Source organism: Nematolebias whitei, chromosome 15, assembly GCF_014905685.2.
Source record: "Nematolebias whitei isolate Nwh7 chromosome 15, NemWhi1, whole genome shotgun sequence".
NCBI lineage: Eukaryota > Metazoa > Chordata > Actinopteri > Cyprinodontiformes > Rivulidae > Nematolebias > Nematolebias whitei.
In genome coordinates this window covers 12,820,588-12,846,506 of record NC_056512.1, presented here as the reverse complement: position 1 = coordinate 12,846,506, position 25,919 = coordinate 12,820,588, and the positions used below count along the sequence as shown (strand labels likewise).

The window sequence follows — 25,919 nt, the reverse complement described above, 5'->3', positions numbered from 1 at the left end:
CCCAGCGGTTAAATGACGACATACGGCTAAACATGTCATCGCTGGTCAGGTTGGGGAGGGGGCCGGAGAAAACTACAGAGTCCGACATGGTTTTAGTAAAGTCATACACCGAAGCAACATTAATTTTAGTGACCTCAGATTGGCGTAACCGGGTGTCATTACCGCCGACGTGAATAACAATCTTACTGTATTTAGCTTTAGCCTTAGTCAGCAGTTTCAGATAAGATTCTATGTCGCCCGCTCTGGCCCCCGGAATGCATTTGACTATGGCCGCTGTAGTCCCTAAAGCCACGTTTCGGACTATGGAGCTTCCAAAAACCAGGGTCTGCTTCTCAGCGGGTGTGTCACTGAGCGAGGAAAATCTATTAGAAACGTGAACGGGTCGGTGGTGAACTGGGGGCTTAGCCTTAGCACTACACTTGCTCCGGACCGTCACCCAGCCGGCCTGGGGTCCCGGCTGCTCGGGGTCTGCTGGAGGACCGCTAACGTGAGCTAGCCTCTGTGGTTCCACGCTGTCTAAGGGGACCTGGCTAGCTACTGGTTTTTCTACAGCGCGGAGCCGAGCTTCCAGTTCAGACAGCCTCTCCTCCAAAGCTACCATAAGACTACATTTGTTACATGTATCATTACCACTAAAGGAGGCAGAGGAGTAACTAAACATCTGACACATGGAGCAAGTGAAAACAGAGGAAGCAGGGAGAGAAGCAGCAGCCATGCTAAGCTAACGCTAGCAGGAGCAAGCAGAGCCAAATACACCAATAAAAACCGAGAAGTGTTGAAAGATAAGAGGTGTTTTAAGCACTATCCAACAGTAGAAAAACAACTGTACTAAGTGTGTTTGTGAACTAGAATGAAAAACTGTGCAAAAGACAGATAAATCCAGAAAACAGAGACGACTCGAGCAAACAATTCACTCGAGCTACCAACAGACAAACAGGAAGTGACACAATACGTCTCACCACGAACGTGCAACGTCACACCACAAGGAGGCAGACCTGCATGAATGAAGCCAAGATTCAACTCGTCTGCTGGATTCCTTAGATAGAGAACTTTACCAATTGGCTTTTATGTATGTGAATGTTTCTGTAAAGTGCCCTGAGACAACTTTGTTGTGATTTGGCACTATATAAATAAACTGAATTGAATTGAAATTGAATAACTCTCTGCTATCCCCCTCACCTCAGGTCAAGAGTCTTGGTGTCATCCTCGACACCACTCTCTCCTTCACTTCACACATCAACAATGTTACTCGGTCTGCCTATTTCCATCTCCGAAATATTAAACGTCTCCGCCCTTCTCTCACACCCCGTTCCACAGCCATTCTTGTGCACAGTCTTGTGACTTCTCGGATTGACTACTGCAACTCCCTTCTTTATGGCCTCCCCAACAAATCTCTCCAGAAGCTGCAAATGGTCCAGAATTCAGATGCCCGTGTCATAACTCAAACCTCCTCTCCACCATGGGGAACAGGGCCTTCACCTGTTCTGCCCCTCATCTCTGGAACTCTCTACCCCCTGACTTACAAAACACCACCTCTCTTTCTCTATTCAAGACTGCTCTGAAAACACATCTCTTTAGACTCGCTTATCCTTAACTTTGCTGTATGGATTTTATATTCTTTATGTATTTTATATTTCAGTTTATTCCTGTTGATCTTTGCACTGTGCTTGTTTGCTTTTACACAATCTTTCTGATATGTTTCTTACTGTAAAGTGTCCTTGGGTGTCCTGAAAGGCACTTTTTAAATAAAATGATGATTATTATTATTATTATTATTATTATTATTATTATTATTAGCGTGTGAACTATAGCCGAACCGAACCTAAGAGAATCGTGCTGCTTTTGTTCGGTGTATTGTGTTGCACTATTAGTGACCAGTGTACATCTTAGATCTTTTAGTGTACCATTGGACATTCATTTAGCATATATCTTAGTTTATATCTTAGATCTTTATTTACCATTTCTTTTAACACTTTATATTTTTTGCTATTGTTGGATGTAACTGGGACCCTGTGTACACAATTTCGTTCCACCTCATGTACCACATGTGATGCAAATGACAATAAAGAACCTTGAATCCTCAAACCCTTGAATTCATGAATGGGAGTTCAGATGATCTATATCATCAGAAAAGGTACAGCTGTAAATCATCTGCATAATGATAATACTTTACATCCACAAATGGAAACATGGAACGATTGGATAAAACAGGACCAAGAACTGGACAGTCACTGTCAAAGTGAATTCATTAATGGACACAAAGAACTGTAGAATTATAATATTTGTTCTAAACCAGTTCAGAAGTTGACCAAAGAAGCTAAACCATCTTTGCAATAATCCTGAGAGGCAGACTCTGACATCGGTGTGTGTTCATATTCTTACCTGTTCATCATCGCAGCAGCAGCAACAGCAGCAGCGGATGAGGACCAGGATGACAAGCACAAGAACCATACCTAAGCACAGCAAGACACAGAAACGGGTCAGAACTTGGGACAATCGTACTTGAATTAGGAAGATTACCCTCCAACATCTGCCATCTGCAGCTTTTGGGCAGAACAAAAAAAAAAACCAGTTCATTCCAGTTTGAAGGATTTTTAGTCAAACTTACAGAACACAATATGAGCGCAGTGAAGGCTGCAGATGAAAAGGGGAACATTTAAAAACACTTTCTCTTCAGTATTTGACTCCATCATGGGCTGGTTTCAAGGTACAGAGTTAAAAAGTATCAAAACAATCCTCATACTGTTCTTATGGTTTAAATGCTAAACCAGAGTCATAGATAAGATAAGATAGAACTTTACTGATCCCACAAGAAATTGTTGATACCAGACAGTGTGCCCCCTCCTCCTGCCCCAATCTACACAGAACCAAAAGAATACATTCAAGCTCAAATATGTACATACATTCATATAAATCTTTTAATAGAAAGTACCAAAAGTTGGTTTCAACTTGACAAGGTCTATTAACTTATTGTTACCGACTGTTATTCACTTTCTGTAGCACCAAGTCACAACAGAAGTCGTCTCAGAGCACTGAACAAAAACATTCACATAGATAAAAAACAATTAGTAAAAGTTATATGTCGAAGGAAGCAGCAGATTGTGTATTCTTCACTCATCATAGTCTACCATCCTGAGCAAGCACAAAGGAGACAGTGGAAAGGAAAAACTTCCTTTTAACAGGAAGAAACCTCCAGCAGAACCAGGCTCAGGATGAGCGGTCATCTGCTTCGACCGGCTGGGTTTGAGAGGAACAGGAAGGAGGAACATACCTTTGCGCTTACTCAGGATGGGAGACTGTGACCAAATGAAGATTCAATACAATCTGCTGCTTCCTGAGATAGAGAACTTTTACTGATCGTCTTTTTTTTTATGTACAAACCGGATTCCAAAAAAGTTGGGACACTAAAATTGTGAATAAAAACTGAATGCAATGATGTGGAGGTGCCAACATCTAGTATTTTATTCAGAATAGAACACAAATCACAGATCAAAAGTTTAAACTGAGAGAATGTATCATTTTAAGGAAAAAATCTGTTGTTTCCAAATTTCATGGCATCAACAAATCCCAAAAAAGTTGTGACAAGTCCATTTTTTACCAGTGTGGCATCCCCCCTTCTTCTTACAACACTCAACAGACGTCTGGGGACAGAGGAGACCAGTTTCTCAAGTTTAGAAATAGGAATGCTCTCCCATTCATGTCTAATACAGGCCTCTAACTGTTCAATCGTCTTGGGCCTTCTTTGTCGCACCTTCCTCTTTATGATGCGCCAAATGTTCACTATAGGTGAAAGATCTGGACTGCAGGCTGGCCATTTCAGTACCTGGATCCTTCTCCTACTTAGCCATGATGTTGTGATTGCTGCAGAATGTGGTCTGGCATTATCGTGTTGAAAAATGCAGGGTCTTCCCTGAAAGAGATGACGTCTAGATGGGAGCATATGTTGTTCTACAACCTGAACATAGTTCTCTGCATTAATGGTGCCTTTCCAGACATGCAACCTGCCCATTCCACAAGCGCTCATGCAACCCCATACCATCAGTGATGCAGGCTTCTGAACGGAGTGTTGATAACAACTTGGGCTATCCTTGTCCTCTCTGGTCCGGATGACATGGCGTCCCAGTGTTCCATAAAGAACTTCAAATCGTGACTCATCTGACCACAGAACAGTCTTCCATTTTGCCACACTCCATTTTAAATTACCCCTGGCCCAGTGCAAACGTCTGAGCTTGTGGAGCTTGCTTAGAAATGGCTTCCTCGTTGCACTGTAGAGTTTCAGCTGGCAACGGCGGATGGCACGTTGGATTGTGTTCACTGACAATGCTTTCTGGAAGTACTCCTGAGCCCATTCTGTTATGTCCTTGACAGTGGCATTCCTGTTTGAGGTGCAGTGACATTTAAGGGCCCGGAGATCACGAGCATCCACTAGAGTTTTACGGCCTTACGCACAGCGATTGTTCCAGATTCTTTGAATCTTTTGATGATGTTATGCATGGTTGATGATGATAACTTAAAAGTCTTTGCTATTTTACGCTGGGTAACACCATTCTGGTATTGTTGCACTATCTTTCTGCGCAACAATGGTGGAATTGGTGATCCTCTTACCATCTTGGCTTCTGAGAGACACTGACACACTGAGAAGCTCTTTTTATACCCAATCAAGTTGTCAATTGACCTAATTAGTGTTAATTGGTCTTCTTGCTGTTCGTTATATGCTCAATTTCCTTTTTCCAGCCACTTATTGCTACTTGTCCCAACTTTTTTGGGATTTGTTGACACTGTGAAATTTTGAATCAACATATTTTTCCTTCAAAATGTTACATTTACTCCAATTAAACTTTTGATCTGTCATCTATGTTATATTACGAATAAAATATTGACATTTGCCATCTCCACATCATTGCATTCAGTTTTTATTCACAATTTGTTTAGTGTCCCAACTTTTTTGGAATCCGGTTTGTATGTGAATGTTTCTGTACAGTGCCCTGAGACAACTTCTGTTGTGATTTGATGCTATATAAATAATTTGAACTGACAATTACGTTGAGGCATCAGCTTACTGAAGATATATTGGTTAAATATAATAAAAATAAAAACCAATCAGTGTTTTACAGGTGCTGGTCATAAAATTAGAATATCATGAAAAAGTTGATTCCAATAATTCCATTCGAAAAGTGAAACTTGTATATTCATTCATTACACACAGACTAATATATTTCAAATGTTTACTTCTTTTAATGTTGATGACTATAACTGACAAATAATGAAAACCCCAAATTCAGTATCTCAGAAAATTATAATATTGTAAAAAGTTTCAATATTGAAGAGAAATGGTGCCACACTCTAATCAGCTAATTAACTCAAAACACCTGCAACGGCCTTTTAATGGTCTCTCAGTCTAGTTCTGTAGGTTACACAATCATGGGGAAGACTGCTGACTTGACAGTTGTCCAAAAGACGACCATTGGCACCTTGCACAAGGATGGCAACACACAAAAAGTCATGCTAAAGAGGCTGGCTGTTCACAGAGCTCTGTGTCCAAGCACATTAAGGCTAAGGGAAGGCAACGATGTGGTAGAAAAAAAGTGTACAAGCAAATAGGGATAACCAAACCCTGGAGAATTGTGAAACAAAACCCATTCCAAAATGTGGGGGAGATTCACAAACAGTGGACTGCAGCTGGAATCAGTGCTTCAAGAACCACCACACTCAGACGTATGCAAGTCAAGGGGTTCAGCGGTCACATTCCTTGTTGTCAAGCCACTCTTGACCAAGCGACAGTGTCAGAAGCGTTTCGCCTGGGCTAAAGACAAAAAGAACTGGACTGCTACTGAGTGGTTCAAAGTTATGTTCTCTGATGAAAGTAAATTTTGTATTTCCTTTAGAAATCAAGGTCCCAGAGTCTGGAGGAAGAGGGGAGAGGCACATAATCCATGTTGCTTGAGGTCTAGTGTCAAGTTTCCAGTCAGTGATGGTTTGGGGGACCATGCCATCTGCTGGTTTTGGGCCACTGTGTTTTTTCCAAGTTCAACACTGTCATCTACCAGGAAGTTTTAGAGCACTTCCTACTTCCTGATCAACTTTATGGAGATGCATATTTCATTTTCCAACAGGACTTGGCACCTGCACACAGTGCCAAAGTGACCAGTATCTGGTTGAAGGACCATGGTATCCCTGTTCTTAAGTGGCCAGCAAACTCGCCTGACCTTAACCCAGGCATGGGCAAACCCCGGCCCGATATGGCCCGTTGGGCTTTTTAAATGGCCTGCTGAAATTGTCCAAAATTTGGACAATTAAAAAAAAAAAAGTTTTTTTTTTTTTTTACTTTATTTTTCAAGTGTGCTGAGTTGTTACATTTAGGGGTGCTTAAGCACCCCCAAAAAGAGGTTAAAATTGCCACTGGTCCAAATTATATTTGAAAAACTGAATTTAATAGGAAAAAAACTGGTGTAGTTTTACCTGTAATTCCCACATTTCCCCAGTAGAGGAGCACTACACACACTAGCGTGCATTCGAGGCAAAGTAACAGTAGAGAAGAAGTAATTTCTTCTTCTTTACTTTTATTTACACTTTGCCCTACAAACTCATCTGTAAAAACGGTCTTATCAAAGAAAAGAAAAGTGTACAGTGAGTGCCGAGTGTTTAATATAGAGTGAGCAACAACATATTGTTTCACTGATGTCCAATCAAAGGTAGTTTTTATGCCAAGAAACTGTTGCGGTTTTCAAAGAGTGCAGTATGCTAACTGCTAACTATGCTAGCAAGCTTTTTTCCAAATGAAGAGAATGAAGCTACTGTGGAGTAAAGTTGACAATATCACAATGGACGCATCACCAAATTTAACTGGAAAACATGTTGGGCTGCTGACAAGAATCCAGGATAAAGTGAAAGAGGAAAACCCGACCATGATGTTATTTTTCATCCATCAGGAATCGCTGTAAGTCATGCTTTGTGTGTGTGTGTGTGTGTGTGTGTGTGTGAAACTGTTAAATTGTGTGTGAACAACAAAAAAAAAAGTAAAAGACAAAAATGTGTGTGTGAATTATTGTGCAGGTACTCTGTTGTGATGCTGCATAGAGGAGCTGCAGGAGGATGATGTCTGCTTCCATTCCCAACTTGCCACAGCTGACCTGTCATCAACTTTAGATCCTGTAGTTGTAAAAAGTTTTGTGAGGAGTTTGTAGAGGTGAGCAGCCACTTTATTTTAACTTTTCTCCTGTATTCCATTAGCATAGTGAGGTAAGAGACTTCTGGTTTGGTGAATTTTATTTTTCTTCAGGTAAGAGAAAATCCAGTGGTTTGTTTTGCTTGTTGTTTGGGCCTGAAGTTGGTAAGACTCCACAAAGTCAATAATTTCACTGTTGTAAATAAAATCACTTTTCTATCATATAATCCTGATTTAGTGTCTGCTTGAGTGGTGCAGAAGGTGGAATCGCCCATAATTAATAGCGTCCCGGTGGCTGTTATTGCGCTGGGGTGTAACATCACACAAACACTATCATCTGTTCCTGGCCCAGCTCTTCACTCCAATTATAGAACTCTGTGTGGCCCGCGAGTCTAAAAGTTTGCCCACCCCTGCCTCAGCCCCACAGAAAATCTATGGGGTATTGTGAAGAGGAAGATGTGATACACCAGACCCAACAATTCAGAAGAGTTGAAGGCCACTATCAGAGCAACCTGGGCTCTCATAACACCTGAGCAGAGCCACGGACTGATCGACTCCATGCCACGCCGCATTGCTGCAGTAATCCAGGCAAAAGGAGCCAAAACTAAGTACTGAGTGCTGTACATGCTCATACTTTTCATGTTCATACTTTTCAGTTGGCCAACCTTTCTAAAAATCATTTTTTTATTGGTCTTAAGTAATATTCTAATTTTCTGAGATATTGAATTTGGGGTTTTCATTAGTTGTCAGTTATAATCAGCAACATTAAAAGAAATAAACATTTAAAATATATCAGTCTGTGTGTAGTGAATGAATATAATATACAAGTTTCACTTTTTGAAAGGAATTACTGAAATAAATCACCTTTTTCATGATATTCTAATTTTATGAGCAGCACCTGTGGCTGACCTGTTATCTAAAGATTAACATTGCACAGTGAAAAACTTGTAGTGGTTCACCTCTAGTCTGAAGTACTTCAGAAACTGATGAGCTAAGATTTTTACACACAACCATCTCAAGGCTTTAAAAAGATTGTTTTGGAAGACAAAATATCCAGAGACACACGAGTGTGGATAAGAAGATCTTGTTCCACAGGAGAATGTGTGTGGTGGTGGCCGTCTTGGATTTTGACTTGGCAACTCAATGTTTGATAGTGACCTCTCTTTCACTTAGAAGCAGCCACACACCAGAATGGAAGTTGGTACCGCTCTTATTTTCGGGCAATTCCCCCGTTTGCTCCATTACAGGGGACAAAAACACAAATGCTAAATGCTATTTTTTTTCTTTCTTTATTTATTTTTTAGTATGTATTTAGGCTTTCACATGGAGGGGATCAAAGTTAGCAAGACTAAATCAAAGCCATGGAGCATTGACTTATTTACTGTATCTGATTTAAACTCAACAGAGTCTAAAGACCATGTGTGAAACAAAAAGTTTCAAAAAGTCAAACTAAAATGTAATAAAGCTTTTGTTAGGAAAATACTTCAAAAAGTGCTTCCCCACTCTGACCAGCTGTAAAACACACACTGCTGTGGCTGGACAGTGAAGCTATTTCTGTTTCCCAGTAGTCTGTCCATCCATCCTGCTCTGGGACCAGTGGACACACCCGGTCCCATTGTGGTGCACCCACAATGCACAAGGCTCACACATGGAGAGCTGTACAGGGACCTACAGCAGGGGCATTTCTTTACTCCTCTTCTGTTGGAGCAGTTGGCAAAAAAAATAATAATAAACAAATGAGGGGGAGGGGGATATGACCTTGTTTGATAGTTACCTGAGACATCTATACCATAATAGCTTAGTATCAATACTTGTACATGTACTGTCACATCACTACTGTCCACATTCAGGCCGGGTTTACATCTCCATGAACTGAGAGGACCAAAGAAGAAGTTCCTGCTTTTAAAGCCACAGATGGAGGGCCGAGATGGGGTAGAGGCAGGGCAGCCGACTTGGGACCTGGAAGTCCCAGGTTCAATCCCCAGCCATGCCCACATGTTGTGGTGTATCTGACCAAGACACCCAATCCCTAATTACTTGCCGGGCGCTTACAGAGCTGTCCACTGCTCCACCTGAGTGTATTCCAAGTGTGATGGGTTAAATGCAGAGAACTAATTTCATCATTGTATGTTCTCATACAATGATGACAACACATAGCACTTATATAATATATATATATATATATATATATATATATATATATATTCAATTCAATTCAAAAATACTTTATTAATCCCAGAGGGAAATTATATGTTGGGTAACTCATCATCCTGGTTTCATTAATGAGTTGTTATAGATGCTGATGGCTGTGGGCAGGAAGGATCTCTTGTAGCGGTCTGTCCTACAACGGATTTGAAGAAGCCTCTGACTGAAGACACTTTGTTGTTGTATGACAGTCTGATGAAGAGGGTGCTGAGGGTTGTCTATAATGTTCTTCATTTTATGAAGAATCCTTCTTTGAACAATCATCTCCAAAGGTTCTAGAGGAGTCCCCAGAACTGAGCCAGCCTTCTTTATGAGCTTGTTGATCTTTTTTAAGTCACTTGCTCTGGTGCTGCTACCCCAACAGATGATGGCAGAAGAGACAGCACTCTCTACAACAGACTTATAGAAGATATGCAGCATCTTGCTGCAAACGTTGAAGGACTTCAGCTTCCTCAAGAAGTACAGTCTGCTCTGTCCCTTCTTGTAGATGGCTGCACTGTTGCATTTCCAGTCCAGTCTGTTGTCCAGGTGAACTCCAAGGTATTTATACTTCTCCACCACCTCCACTTCTTCTCCCATGATGAAAATAGGGTTGGATATGTTCCTGATTCTCCTGAAATCTACAACCATCTCCTTTGTTTTGTTCACATTCAAGATGAGATGATTGTTTCCACACCATGCCACAAAGCGGTCCACCAGTTCCCTGTACTCAGCTTCTTGTCCATCTCTGATACACCCAGCTACTGCAGAGTCATCAGAATATTTCTGCAGATGACAGGAGTCTGTTTTGTACTGGAAATCTGAGGTGTACAGAGTGAAAAGGAATGGTGAGAGTACAGTCCCCTGTGGTGCTCCTGAGCTACTGACCACCTGGTTAGACACACAACCCTTCAGTCTCACAAACTGTGGTCTGTCCGTCAGGTAGTCTTTGATCCAGGCGATTGTTGAGGCCTCCACCTGAGTCTTCTGGAGTTTCTGACAAAGCAAATCAGGCTGGATTGTGTTAAATGCACTGGAGAAATAATTAATAGTAGCTTGAAACACAGCAGTGAGGGCTACTTATGGGACAGATCTGGTTAGTAGGCCACAGACTGATGAAGTCTTCTGAATGGAAGAGGAAACTTTCTCCCTTAAAGAAACTGGTCCAGATGAAATGATTTAACCTTTTTTTGTTATCTACCTGGATGATTGAGCTTACAAACTTTAATCCTATCAGAAGCTTGTTGAAGGAGACAGAAAGCCTGAGGTCCAGAGACATTTAACCTTCAATATATCCAAGTCAGTTTGAACCTTGAATTAGTGGAACTCTCATTGCAGATATAAAACAGTTTGATCAAGCTTACCAAAGAATGCAAAGAAGAGCACAAAAGCAGCGATGTCCCAGTCGGACTGGAATAACTGCTTGGACTGCAGTCTGGAGACCACATCATTGAACTGGTCCTGGAAGTCCTGCTGGGTGTTCCTCTGATCCATTTCAGCACCTTCTGTGAAACACATGGAGGATGCTGCAGTTAGCTTGGGTTCTCAGTGGTGACGTGGAGAACAAACATCAGGCCTGATGTTTTAAAAAGCTTGCTCCTTTTAGAACAAGACAGTCTTTGTGTTGTAAATTAAAGATTACTTCCAGATTGTAATCTGAGCTCAAAATAAGAACACCATAAAGAAAGAATGTCCACTCTCTTTCAATTAAGCAGCAATGAATTTATGAGATTTTTTATAAATAAACTTATTTCAATTAAGGAGAAAATTCAAACCATCCTTCCAACTGTTGCCTCTGTTTCACTGTCAGATGAGGCAACTTTAGAAATGTCACTAGAACCTGATTTATGTTTGGACTGTTTTTGTCCTGTTGAGCTCTCTGAATTGTCAAAAATAATAGCTTCATCCAAACCATCCACATGTCTGCTAGATCCCATTGAAACCAGACTGTTCAAAGAGGTATTTCCCTTAATTGATGCTCACATTTTGGATCTGCTTAATTTGTCTCCAATGAATAATTATGTACCACAGAGATTTAAGGCTGATGTAATTCAGACCTTCTCAAATAGTGGGGCATGTGACCCCGGGGAACATTTTGCGGCAGGGAGTAGTTTTTTTATTTTATTTTTTTCACCATTTTCATTTTGTCAGGGTGCGTTCGGCAACTGTTTGCTAAAACCCGGCAACTCTCAGGCTCACTAATAATAAAGTTATGAACAAATATGGCTGTCTTGTTGTTTGGGGAGCATGCTTGAACTGCGTCGCTTCCCTCTGCTGCTGAGAAATAAATAACTCCGACACCTCCTCAGAGGTGATGCTCTGGACACTTGTAGGGCTGGGTACCTTTCTAAAAAAATCGGTATCGGTACCGGTGTCGGTACCTTCACTTCGGTGTTGGTTCCTGGACGGTTCTTTTTTCGGTACCAATTTTGTAATTAATATTAATTCTAACAAGAATAAAATTACGTTACACATTACAGTACAAATTGTGAGTTTTATTTTTTAACTTTGGTATTTTTCTATTCCAAGCAGTTTTCTTACATAAAAACAAACAAATAATTTCCAGGTCAAAAGACCAGTTACAAACCAGTGACACGTCGGTGTCTAATGTTCACTGCTACACACTGAAGACCTTTTCACTTAAGAGTTTTTCTTCAGAAAAATCAACATGTCTTCTTTCTGTGGACACAAACAAGCCCACTCCTTGCTGATGGTGTCTCCAGCAGTAGAACATGTTCACTCTGAGGCTGTAGATGATGCTTGTTGCACACACAGATACCTTGTTGTCAGTTTGATAGCACTGACATATTGCCCCTCACATTCCACCAGCAGGTCACTGGATTCAATGAGGTAGTGATGATGCAGACATCTGCACATCTGTGTCTCTTCCTGAATCTTCTCTGTGGTTCTCTGGGGTTTAGGGCTCTGATCATCTCCCTAATTGACATGAGAACAAAACATCAACAATAACATGTTTGTGTTATTATTCCTCAAAAAACATAAATCTAGGCTGAGAGAGAAAAGTTTAACTGGTCAACAAAATCCTTTACAGTTTACTTACCTCCACTGTGCAGCTCCACTGTAGAAAAAGCAATAAACTTTTAACAAAGTCTGACTGTCCTGTGGCCCCCACCTCACTTTTCTTTTGTCCTCCTCACATCAGGGTCAGAGGCTCCTGTGAGGAGAACATTAACATAAACAGTGAACATTAGTGAACTGTTTAAGCAGCTGATTGGATGGATGAGCAGTTTTACAAGCTAAGATTTATGTTACTGTCAATCTTTAGTTAGCTTCTGAGTTTAGCTAGCCACGTAGATAAAATAAATGTACACACTAATATCTTAAAGTTACCCTTACATGGATCATAATTTATTTCACCGCGATGCACGTGTTAAGCTGCAGTTACGCTTACAAACATAAACTCACCAGCTGAAGCACAGGCACAGAGCCATCCTCGGAGTTCTTTGATGAAGAGTCCGGTCGTGGAGATAATGAATCAGGACATTCAGGCTCTACTCACAGGCTGACTTTAACGCTGAGAGGAGGAGGGGGAGGCTAATGAACTCTTCTCTCCTCGCAGAAAAACATGGAACAACTTTCTGCATGCTGAAACCACGTGACACGTTACAGCCAATACCGAAACTTGACACCGAAAGAAGAGTGACGTTTCAATACATACACCGACCGGTGCAGTTCGGTCGGTGCTATAAAAGAACCTCAGTTCGGTACTCGGCCCTAGATGCTTGTCACCCACAGCACACATGCAACAGAGAATAAACTCAAAGGGAGAGCGTTACCTGCCCCTCTTCCTCTTTAACAATTTTTTTGTTTTGGCTTTTAGTTTGTCAAAGCACAATTTTTGTGTTTTTTTAAATACAGAAGTAATGTTTAATAAATGTTAGGACTATTCTAACTAGTCCTCCGCTCTGGACGCATTTTATCCGCAGCACGCAGCAACAAAGAGTATAAACTCAAAGTGAGAGCGACACCTGCCCCCTCTTTCCTCTTTCATGTTGACAACATTTTTTAGTTTTATTGATTGTCAAAGCACAACAAAATATATTTTATGTCAAACAACTTGTCAGGTTCTTCTCTTGTGAGCGCATCCCCCCCCACTCCCCCCACTCCAAGCCAGCCTGCTTGCACTCTTTGCGACTCCTCTGCTGTTTCTGCACTGAGACCAAGTCCAGTCCAGTTAAACATTGAGCTGAGAGCTGCAGGATCATGTTTCAAACTTGGCTTCAAAAAGCTGTGCACTGCAAAACGTGCTCATTGTAGCCATTAATCCTGACTTCCTCATTTTGATAATATATATATATTTTTTTAATCAGCACAAATTGTTTTATTCATATTTGTTTTGTAGGTTAAAGTGTTGTATATAACATCCTGATGCATGCTCAATAATCCAGGTAGAAAAATCCAAAAAAGTTTAATCTGGTCCTCTGGACATTCAAAAAAAACAAAAAACGAAACAAAGCAAAATAAAAAAAAATAGAAATGTTTCGTCTCTCATCTGAGAGACTTCCTCAGTCTGAGGTGCTGTATTCAGCTCAGTCTCTTAAATAGCACCTTCTCAGAATGGATCAACCAGTTTGCTGCTGACAACCAAAACCAGCTGCTCACATGGTCATGTTAGGCTGATGGTCCTTCTTGGTTGGGGGGGCGCAACATGTTTACTTCTTCCTGGGTGGGGGGGGGGGGGGGGGTGTAACAGAAAAAAATTGAGAAGCACTGATGTAATTAAACCTTTACTTAAGAATTAAGTACCGTGCAGCCCCATGATAAGTGAAAAACCGCTAAGTAGGAATAGTACAAACCGGATTCCAAAAAAGTTGGGACACTAAACAAATTGTGAATAAAAACTGAATGCAATGATGTGGAGATGGCAAATGTGAGGCTACGAGCTAACGCTAAAGCCGGTAAACTCCCCATGCCTTCTCTCTTTCTATCGAATGTCCGCTCGTTGGACAAGGTGGATTTACTTCGTCTGAGAGCGGGCGCCTCAGAAGAGATGAAGAAGTGCGCGTGCTTTGCCTCACAGAAACATGGATTACAAGCGAAACGCAGGATACAGTCTTCCAGCTGGATGACAGACTTTTTTTTCGAGCGGACCGCTGCAGCGAGCCAACGGGGAAATCACGGGGAGGCGGAGTATGCATTTACGTGAGTAAAAGTTGGTGCACGAACTGTACTGTTGTAAATAGCTCATGCTCGAAGGCTTTGGAGCAAATAACAGTGAAATGCCGGCCACATTATCTACCCCGCGAGTTCATGGTGACTTTCATCACTGTCGTTTACATTCCTCCGAACGCTAATGCTAATGAATCACTGCAGGAGCTTCATGATATCATCAGCTCGCTGCAGAGCAAACACCCCGAGGCTCTTTACATTGTAGCCGGAGACTTTAACCACGTGAATCTAAAGGACTGTCTCCCAAGCTTTTATCAACATGTGGCGATTCCGACACGTGGAGACCACACGCTGGACCGTGTTTACACGAACGTTAAAGATGCATACAAAGCCGAACCCCGCCCCCACCTAGGACTGTCAGACCACATCTCAATCTTCCTGGCTCCTGCTTACATGCCCCCGCTGAGACGCTCCATACCGGTACAAAAGAAAGTTAAATGCTGGATCTAGGACAGTGGCCCCATACTGAGAGATTGTTTTGACCGAACAGACGGGCAGGTTTTCAGAGAAGCTGCTGAAAATGGAGGATCGCTTGATCTAGACCAATACACATCCTCAGTTCTGGGTTACATTAGTACATGTACTGACACCGTCTCCACTATCAGAAATGTTAAAAGCTACCCAAACACAAAACCTTGGCTGAATGCAGAGGTGCGTACCCTGCTGGAAGCCAGGAACACTGCCTTCAGGTCTGGAAGCTCAGAGGAGCTGAGTAAGACAAGAAAAGAGCTGGTTGCTGGTATCAAGAAGGCCAAGGCCACATATGCATAGAGGATCGAGGGTCAATTCATCTCACAAGACCCTCGGAGCATGTGGAGGGGCATTAAGTGCATAACAGATTATAAAGGAAGGAGCGAACAATGCCCCAAAGACCCATCTCTGCCTGATGCCCTCAACAAGTTCTATGCACGTTTTGAAGACCCGAACAGACCACCCAGCACCAGACTCACCTCACCACCGGATGAAGAGCATCTCAGCATGACCTCAGCAGAAGTAAGGAGTACTTTCAGGAGGATTAATCCGCACAAAGCAACTGGCCCAGACAACATCCCCGGACAAGTGTTGAAGGAATGTGCTGATCAGCTCTGTGAGGTGCTGGCAGACATCTTTAACACCTCACTTACCCTGGAGACAGTTCCCACCTGCCTGAAGACTGCCACCATCATCCCAGTCCCAAAAAGCTCTACAGTGACTGGTCTCAATGACTATCGGCCAGTGGCCCTCACCCCGATAGTCGCTAAATGCTTTGAAAAACTGGTCATGACTCACATCAAAACAACCATCAACATCAACGAGGACCCTCATCAGTATGCATACCGTGAGAACCGATCAACAGAGGATGCCATCTCCTCTGTGGTCCACACTGCGTTCAACCACCTGGAGCAGAAAAACTCTTACGTCCGTATGCTCTTTGTGGACTTCACATCCGCCTTCAACACCATGATCCCCCAAACCCTGATGGACAAACTAGCCACACTAGGACTGAGCCCCTCCATTTGCAACTGGGTACTAGACTTCTTAACAAACAGACCACAGTTAGTGAGGATCCACAACTTTTCCTCCTCCACCATAACCCTCAGCACTGGCTCTCCTCAGGGATGTGTGTTGAGCCCCCTTCTGTTTACTCTGCTCACATATGATTGTGCAGCTACCCATCCAGGCTGTCACATTGTAAAGTTTGCAGATGATACAGCGGTGGTGGGATGCATCACAAACAATGATGAGTCCAGCTAGAGGCAAGAGGTGGAACACCTGGAGAGCTGGTGCGAAGAGAATAACCTTCACATCAATGTGAAGAAGACAAAGGAGATGATTGTGGACTTCAGAAGGAACAAAAGCATCTACACCCCCCTGAACATAAGAGGATCTGCGGTGGAAGTGGTCTCCAGCTACAAGTACTTGGGTGTGCATCTGAACAACAACCTCAGCTGGAGCAGCAACACCACCAGCCTGATCAAGAAAGCTCATCAGAGACTCTACTTCCTCAGACGGCTGAGGCGAGCTGGTCTGGGAAGCTCAGTCCTCACCTCCTTCTATAGGTGTGCAGTGGAGAGCATCCTGTGCTCCAGCATCAACATGTGGTATGGAGGCTGCACAGCTGCAGAAAGAAAACCTTTGCAGAGAGTGGTGAAGGCTGCACAGAAGTCTGTCAGAATCAGCCTCCCCACCATCAGACATCTACACCTCCAGATGCAGGAAGAGGGCCACCTGCATCATGAAGGACCCCACTCATCCAGCACACACACTTTTTGCCCCACTCCCCTCAGGAAGGAGGTTGAGGAGCATTAAGTGTAGAACCACTAGACTGAGGAACAGCTTCTACCCTGAGGCTATTAGACTCATGAATCTCTAACCAGAATAATCACTGTGAAAAACCACATCATGTTGCTGCTGATCTGTTTCATGTTGCTGCTGATCTGTTACAATGTTGATGTGTTCATGCGTGCACATCCGCTCACACAGACTAATGTTCATGTTTGTGCTGATGTTCAATGTTTTTATGTTATGAATGCTTAGTGTATATTTAGTTTATGTTTTTCTTAGTTCATATCTTAGATGTTATTACTGTTTTTCTTATACATTTTATTGTTGGATGTAACTGGGACCCTGTGTACATAATTTCGCTCCACCACATGTACCACATGAGGTGCGAATGACAATAAAGAAACTCTGACTCTGACTCTGACTCTGACTCAATGCTGGAGAAACTGTGGTTGTCAGAATGCCCATCATTATCATGTTTTCTGGGATTGTTATACTCCAAAGATACTGGGCCGCTTTAAATGCCACATTTAACCACATTTTTCAAATCAACATTCCATCGAACTTCAAAACCATGTTTTTAGGATGCAAAACCCCCAAAATGCAATCAGTTGACAGATACCTATGGAATATACTTGTAGCGGCCGGAAAAAAGGCAATTACAAAAAAATGGATGGTACAGAAAGAACCTACTGCTAGAGAATGGGCTCAAATAGTGGCAGATATTTACAAAATGGAAAAAATAACCTTCACAGTTAATTTAAAAACAGACTTATTTTTTAAACATTGGAATAAATGGGAACAATATCTCAAAATATATATGCCAGAAATAATCTGTTTTTTTTTTATTTTTATTTTATTGATTTATTTATTTTTATTTTTTATTTATTTAATTTTTTGAGAGAAACAAATAATTCGATATGAAAGGATGCCACCTGACTTTAGTTTGTACTTTATAAACCAAATTCATTGATTCGATGTAAAGTTTTTGTGGATTTACACTTTTAACTGACACAGCTGTTACAGCTACACTCTCTGACCCTGTTAGTTTGTTATTAAAATTTTCTTTCTATGTTCCCACAAACAAAACCTGGATAGACATAAGGAAATGATCTTGAGTAAAGCCACATGGACTTGAAAATGAACAATGCTTATTTGTCATAGCTTTGGTTAAGCTATACCAACAAATTTTGTCTATGAGGTGAGCTATGCAAAATGTTGATGTCAATATCTGAATAAAAAATAAAAAAAATAAAAAAAAAGGTAATGTTCCAACAAATGAGGAGAGTGTGATGGGAAGATGGAAGGAGTACTTTGAGGAGCTAATGAATGAAGAGAATGAAAGAAAAAGAAGAGTAGAGGTCATAGAAACTGTGGACCAGGAAGTGGGAAAGATTAGTGAGGGTGAAGTCTGGAAAGCTCTGAAAAGAATGAAGAAGGGGAAGGCAGTAGGACCTGATGACATACTAGTAGAGGTTTGGAAATGTCTTGGAGAGATGGCAGTGAGGTTTGTGACTCAAATATTCAATGTCATATTTGAGGGTGAGAAAATGCCTCAGGAATGGAGAAGTTTGCTGGTGCCCATTTTTAAGAACAAGGGTTGTAACTTATTTTCAACTGAAATTGGGGGTCAGATGAAGAGTGTCTAAGGACCACTGCTGGCCCACGTCTGTTTTAGACAGAAGATGTTTTGTCACAGAACACCCTCGGATGTGAGCTCCAGAGCAGCAGACTGATGCTGATCAGTTAATCAATACATTTGATCAGCAGCTCCTGACTGATCCCGTCACACACTTATCTGCAGCAGAAATTCCCTCACACTCTGTCTTCGTTTTCAAATAACTTGAGTGCTGTGAAAGATTGAGGTGGTTTGTCCTCTTCAAGTTTTCTTGACAACATTTAGGACCTTCAAGGACTCACTGGTTGGTTCTGATTTTCTGACCCATTAAACCTTCAGAGTGTAGAATCTGTGTACTTCTTATAAACAGATCACATTACTGATTGACAAGTGTTCCACAGCAGTCAGATCAGCTGGACCTTGCTCCTACATCACGTTAAATCAGAATGATCCAATCAGCCCCATGTGGGTGGAGGATGGTCGGTCATGTGTCTGCTGCAGCTGCTCAGGGTGTGGAGGCTCAGTTCTTTTAGCACCTTTAACATCATCCTTCACTGCTAAGAAACAGGGTGTTGGTGCCTCTCCTGGCAGACCTGCCTCACCTGTGCAGCGTGGGGAACCTGGTCTCCTGGAATGATAATAATGGATGCATCTTCTAGAGACTTGGCAACTTGAAACGTAAAAATAGGACAATTTTGTTGCATTCACTATGCATTTCATATGAACGACAATAAATATAATGTGGAATTATTGATCATCGTTATGCTGGTGATACACATTTACATTTGTCCATGAAACCCAATGAATCCATCCAGTTACTTTCAACTACAAGCATGTCTTAAAGATATAAAAACCTGGATGACCCTAAATTTTCTCCTTTTGAACACAGGCAAAACTGAGGTTTTAGTTTTTGGACCTGAGCATCTTAGGAATTAATTTTTCAGTTTTCTCCCTCCTTAGATGGCATTAATCTGTCCTCCAGCTTTAATGTTAAAAATCTTGGTGTTATTTTTGATCAGGACATGTCTTTTAACCCCCACATTAAAAACGTTACTAGAACTGCCTTCTTCTACCTGCATAATATCACTAAAATTAGAAACATCTTATCTAAAAATGATGCAGAAAAACTGGTTCATGCATTTGTCACGTCTAGACTGGACTAATGCAATGGTTCATTATCTGGGTGTCCAAATACTTCTTTAAAACGTCTTCAGTTGATCCAAAATGCTGCTGCCAGAGTCTTAACTGGAGTTAGTAGGAGACATCATTTTTCTCCAGTTTTAGCTTCTCTCCATTGGCTCCCTGTCAAATCCAGAATAGAATTCAAAATCTTACTTCTAACCTACAAAGCCCTCAGCAACCTAGCTCCATCTTATATTACAGATCTTGTTGTTCAATATTTTCCCAACGGAGCACTTCACTCTCAGACTGGAGGTTTACTTGCGGACCCTAGAGTTTCCAAAAGCAGAATGGGAGGAAGATCTTTCAGTCATCAGGTTCCTCTCTTGTGGAACCAACTTCCAGTTTCTGTCCGTGAGGCTGACACATTGTCCAGTTTTAAGATTAGGATTCACCCCGGTTAATTTTTTTATAACACTACTCTTATTTTAAGGTCGTTTTCACACCAGATAGTCCGGTAGACTCGGTTCGGTTCAGGACCAATATTCATGACCTTTTGTTTACATTTGAGCTGGTGCGTTTGCATTCACACTGCACTGTGCAGTCGAGTCAACCTGTTGAACCAACCTGTTCCCCCGCTCGCCTGTGGGGGCGCTGTACCAAGAACTACTGAAAGAAACGACACAAAAACCTCTGAAGACACGTCGTCTTCTTCTTCTGTAAATAAAAATAAAAACGAAGTGGCATCAAGTTTTAGCAGTTTTAGGAGTTATATTTTGTCATTTTTCAACCATGGACTCAGCATGAGTGGAAGATGAGACAGAAGACCACGGAGAATATTGTTTTTCCACACAAGGCAGCTGACGGCTCCATATAAGGTAAGAGAAATGCGTGTTTGTTTACCCTGCGGAGCGGGGCCCGGTCTGTTTACATTCACACTGTACTCGAACCACGCTGGAGTTCGCTTCTACCGGACCGAGACCTAGGTTTTAGCCCGGGCCAGAGTTCACCTTTTTGTTCCGTGACAGAGTTCGATGGCGCGTTCACACCTCCCTAAAGGAACCGGACTTTCTAGGAAAACGAGCTAGAGTTCGATTAAAGCGAACTAAACAGGGCTGGTGTGAATGCACCCTAAGTGCATTTTTACTATAGTTTAGTGTTATTGTTATCTGTTCTGTCTGGAACAGGTCCCTCAATAAGTCCTCGTGGCTCAATGAGACTGTATAAATAAAGGTTGAATGAATGAATGACAACTTTCCTTTATGATAAATCCTATAGTTAGGGTTGGCTTGTTATGTTGCCATAGGCTTAGACTACTGGAGGACAAATTGAACCCATTTCTTAAAATGAATAGTTACAAACAAATAGTTTTCATTTGAAATTATTTCTGTCTTTACACAGGCAGCTGTGGCTGAGTGGTTAGAGCAGTCCTCCTCCAGTGGAAGAGTTGGGGGTTCGATTCCACCAGCAGTCACATGCTGAAGTGTCCCTGGACAAGACACTGAACCCCTCATTGCCTCCAATGTGTCTCTCATTGGTGTATGAATGTGATAAAGCACTGATTATTCTTTGTATAGATCTAGGGCGGCTGTGGCCGAGTGGTTAGAGCAGTCGTCCTCCAATGCGAGAGTTGGAGGATCGAATCCAACAGCAGTCACATGCCAAAGTGTCCCATGGCAAGACAATGAACCTCTCGTTGCCTCTGATGTGTGTCCCATCAGTGTATGAATGTGATAAAGCACTGATTAGTCTCTTTAGAATGATTTGTTTAATTAGCTTTGTAGAGATCTAGTAGAGTGCTGTATGAATGGGTGAATGAGGACACAGATTGCAGTTTAAAGAGCTTTGAGTATGTTGATAAGATAGAAAGCTTCTATATAACTACAGTTTATTTACCATTAACCATTTAACATGTGATTCTTGACCTGCCATTTTGTATCTGTTCCTCTCAAACCCAGCCGGTCGAAGCAGATGATTGCTTGTCCTGAGCCTGGTTCTGCCAAAGGTTTCTTCCTCATGAGGGAGTTTTTCTTTTCCACTGTCACCTTCGTGCTTGTGTAACCCACATGAAACACTGGGCTACTAAACCCATATCTGTAAATTAGATTATAATACCGTATTTACAGAGTTTAGCTGCGCGTGTTTGTATCGGCAATTTAGAGCTGGGGAGACGTAGCCCGCACCGGCAGCTCAGAGCGGGGTGCGGAGAGAGAGAAAAAAGACAGGTGGCAGCTTAGAGCAGGGAAAGGGAGAGACAGTTGAGTTGTCTGTACCTACAGTTTAGAGCCGGATAGAGAGACAGCTGAGCCGCACGTTGTTTTTACCTTTTTAGCTAGTTAGTATTGCTCACAAATAATTAGCGTCACACCAGTACCGACAGGTAGTGATGGGCAGATGAGGCCTCATTGGGTGTATGGCACATTTTCTAACTGTTTCGACACTGTGTTGCTGTATCACTTCTGCTGGAATTAAAAGGTCATTGCAGGCAAATCCAAAACACGTTCAAGGCAAAAACAACTGGACTTTATTTGTAACAAATAAAGTCCAGTTGTTTTTGCCTTGAATGTTTTTGGATTTACCATGTCCTGGATGACTGAGAATCTTCACCAGCATAGGTCATTGCAGGCAAATTCAATAAAGACTGGAAACAGACTGAACAAGGTTCATTTACACGTTTTTATTTAGAAACTTCAGCTGCTGTAACATCTTTGAGTCGAGGCGATTGCGTTGTTTACAAACCATTTCTCCTGCTTTTGAGAGCACCCTTTCACAGGGCACTGATGATGACGGCATACATAGAATTTCATTGCAAGTTTGTATAGCGTAGGGTAATTTAATATTTGCGTTTTCACCTACAACAGAAATAAAAGTTAGTCCATGTAAACTAATTCAAATATCCTTCAGAAAGAAATTAGAATAACTCGAAAGAAAAAGTATCAATAGTGGAAACAAAAATGGAATAATCATTTACCTTTTTTTCCGTGATAAGATTAAAATGATCTCACACGGGAGAAAAACTTCCTCTTCCTTGGTTGATCCATGGTATTCAATGACAAGACAAAAATCAATGCAAAGCAAAGAACACAAACTATCTCCATCCAACAAAACCCACAAACGTGTCGATACATTTTCTCCCTTATAAATACAATTTGTCGCGTTCACAACCAAACGATACAGTAACTGTATCGGTCACGTGGTTCTCCTTAAAGAGATACGCGCACCGACACGGGGCTTCGCCTTGTTTGCTCGGCGCATGCACCGAGGTTTCGGTGTCGTCAGACCCATCACTACCGACAGATGGAGGGGGGGGTGCACGATTCGGTTTGATCGTTCGGTGCGCTCTGCTCTGTTAAAGGGGCGGGGCACCCTGACATATTACGTCATGAAATTAGCATATCATGATGTCATTTTTTGCACGGGCAAGCTTTTTTTACCGGTATTATTGTGAATGATATGATATGGCCCAGTCCTACCAGAGCCTTAAGGAACGCTGGGCGAATCTCATCCACCCCTGGGGCCCTGCCACCGAGAAGCTTTTAAGCTTTAAAAAAAAAAAAATGGATGGATGGATATGAATATTTCTAAATTTGTAACCACAGTAATATTGTTACACACGGTAGTAGTTGTAAACACTCAAAAGAATAAATATGACTTAGTTCTTACCTTTAATCTAAACATTTAAGGAGTAAATATTTTTAATATATGTTAAAAGTTACAAATGTCTTTGGTGCCTGTTTGTTTTCTAAATATATTAGTGTGTGTGAATGACAGGGATCAACTTAAAACACTGTTATAACATACTTTATGAACTTCAGTTTATTTCCTTGTATTACTTGACCTGCAGCTCTGCCACATCCAATATGGCGGCCGCTCTGACGTACTGCTGCTCGAGGCGTTTACGTATTTATGTCTACGGGACAAACGTCCTCCCTGACACTAAACTAAGCAGGCAAAAACAACCGTTTTTACTAATACCGGTAACAGTTTCTTCATCATCACTACAAAGGACCGCAGTAACAAAGTTTTAATTTTTTTAAATGTCTCCACCTGCTGAAGAGCTCGTTGGTTCAACAGACAGGTGAGGCGCCATGACGACAGGCTCTGGTTAGTTTGGACCCGCAGGTTCTGACACAGATCTTCCCCTTCAGCAGTTTGTCAGGAAGTGTTAGCTCTAACCTCCGCTGTGTGAATCAGATAAACTTACCTGTAAACACAAACGTTTCGCTCTCTCACTTCCGGGTACGGAGACGGACAAGCACACCTGTTCTCATTAGTTCTTCGGACTGGACCGGAAGTTGTTGATTTAGCGCCTCCTTCTGGTCCACCCGTCCTTCTTGTTTAGAAGAAATTATCTTCAGCAAAGAGCAACATGAAGACGCATGGTCAGAAGAAATAAGTGGTTTAAAGGTGATTCACAAACAGGGGCGCCATTAAGGAGGGATGATCCGGGGAAGATGGCCACTTCTTAAAAAAATGTGTGCCCCCCTTTCACTAGCTCTGTTTGATAAGACACTTATCCTCGTGAGTCCCAAGCTGGTGTTTAGTGCACATTTTCTATCGGTTCAACATTCAAATGAACCTCTTAAACACAGAAACATTGTTTTTGAGCATTAAGGAGTTAAACATATAACTATTTATTTTGTTTAAAATTAAATACAAAACCTGAGGGGAAAGAGAAAGAAGTGGTGCAGAGGTTAGAGAAGGTGAGCCTGTGATCGGAAGGTCGCCGGTTCAATTCTCCAAACCGACAACATAAAAATAATGTGGGTAGGAAAGAGAAGCATCCACGCCTGCCTCCACCCTCGCTTGGTCCACCCCAGGCCCTGGCCCTGAGCAAGGCCCCCCACCTCCCCCAGGCACCCTACATGGCAGCTCTCTGTTCCACACAGAGGGCTGTGGTAGCTCAGTGGTCTGTGGTTGAGTCAGGTTTGCTGTGGTGACCCCTGAGGAAGGGAGCAGCCGAAAGAATAAGAACAGTAAAAACAAAACCTAAAACCAAGTTTCCTGAACGATGACAGCAGGACTGAAATCAATGTCCTCAACATCAGGATGCAGGGTCTCACAAGGTTTGATGTTTGAATAAATGTAAATTCATTAAATTAATTTTTGTAGGCTTCTATAAGACGTAACTTTTCTCAGTAACATCAACTGTAAATAAAAAAACTAATGTAGACTTATTTCTATCAGAAGATGGTTCCATATCTCCTGCATTGCTGTATTTGTTAAATAATATGCATATGACAATAAAATAACAAATGGTAAATGGACTGTACTTATATAGTGCCTTTCTATCTTATTTCAAGACACTCAAAGCTCTTTACACTACAATCTGTGTCTCATTTACCTGTTCATACAGCACTCTACTAGATCTCTACAAAGCTAATTGAACAAATCATTCTAATGAGACTAATCAGAACTTTAGATCACATTCATACACTGATGGGACACACATCAGAGGCTACGAGGGATTCAGTGTCTTGCCCAGAGACACTTCAGCATGTGACTGCTGGTGGATTCGAACCCCCAACTCTCGCATTGGAGGACGACTGCTCTAACCACTCAGACACAGCCACCCTGACCAGTTGGTCAAAGCAGATGGCCACTTGTCCTGAGACTGGTTCTGCTGGACGTTTCTTCCTTTTAAAAAGGGAGTTTTTCTTTCCACTGTTGCCACTGTGCTTGCTCAGGATGGGAGACTGCAACAAAGCCAAGATTCAACTTGTCTGCTGGATTCCTTAGACAGAGAACTTTACTCATTGGCTTTTATGTATGTGAATGTTTCTGTAAAGTGCCCTGAGACAACTTTGTTGTGATTTGGCGCTATATAAATAAACTGAATTGAATTGAATTGATCAATCTGATCAAATCCTGTTCTGGCTTTTTTTTTTGGTGTCACCCCAGGATTTCCATTGGCCCCCACAATAAAAACATTTCTGGAAGTTCCAGTGTTGAGAGCGATGTTGAGTCTGGTCATGTTGGAGCTTCATTCTCCATCCCAGAGGTTGAATAATCTGTGAAAACACAGATTACTCTGCAGAAATGACTGCAGAAATTCAGGATAAATGCACAGCTTGTTAAAATCAGCTTCAGTCCTCACAAGTCTTCCAAACTGCAGCTGATACTGCTCAACAAATATAAACTAACTTAACAAATACAGTTTGAGGCTCTTCAGCTGCTCTCTCACCTGCTGGTCCAGTTCTTCTGGGTACCGTCTCATGGGGTCGCTGAACAGATTCACCAGAAAAACAAGATAAACTTTAACATAGTCAATATAGACAAGAATGATGTATCAATTATGTCTAGAGTTTTTATCAGAATCAGAATAAGCTTTATTTGTAAGAGTACCACTGCCTGCAGCTCCTCCTCCAAGATGGCCGCTAA

The 25,919-nt window shown here is 41.8% G+C and overlaps 1 protein-coding gene across 1 annotated transcript in view; it reads right to left on the bottom strand.

Moving 5' to 3' along the window:
• Positions 1 to 23,775, bottom strand: part of smim22 (small integral membrane protein 22) — a 50,856-nt gene extending 27,081 nt beyond the window's left edge. The window contains exons 1-3 of the mRNA XM_037689319.1: positions 23,743 to 23,775; positions 10,714 to 10,854; positions 2,383 to 2,453 (exon numbers count right to left, since the gene is read on the bottom strand). Of these exons, the coding sequence (XP_037545247.1) occupies positions 2,383 to 2,453; positions 10,714 to 10,843 (201 nt within the window). The 5' untranslated portion in view covers positions 10,844 to 10,854; positions 23,743 to 23,775. The remainder of the gene's footprint in view (positions 1 to 2,382; positions 2,454 to 10,713; positions 10,855 to 23,742) is intronic.
• Positions 23,776 to 25,919: the final 2,144 nt, after the last annotated feature.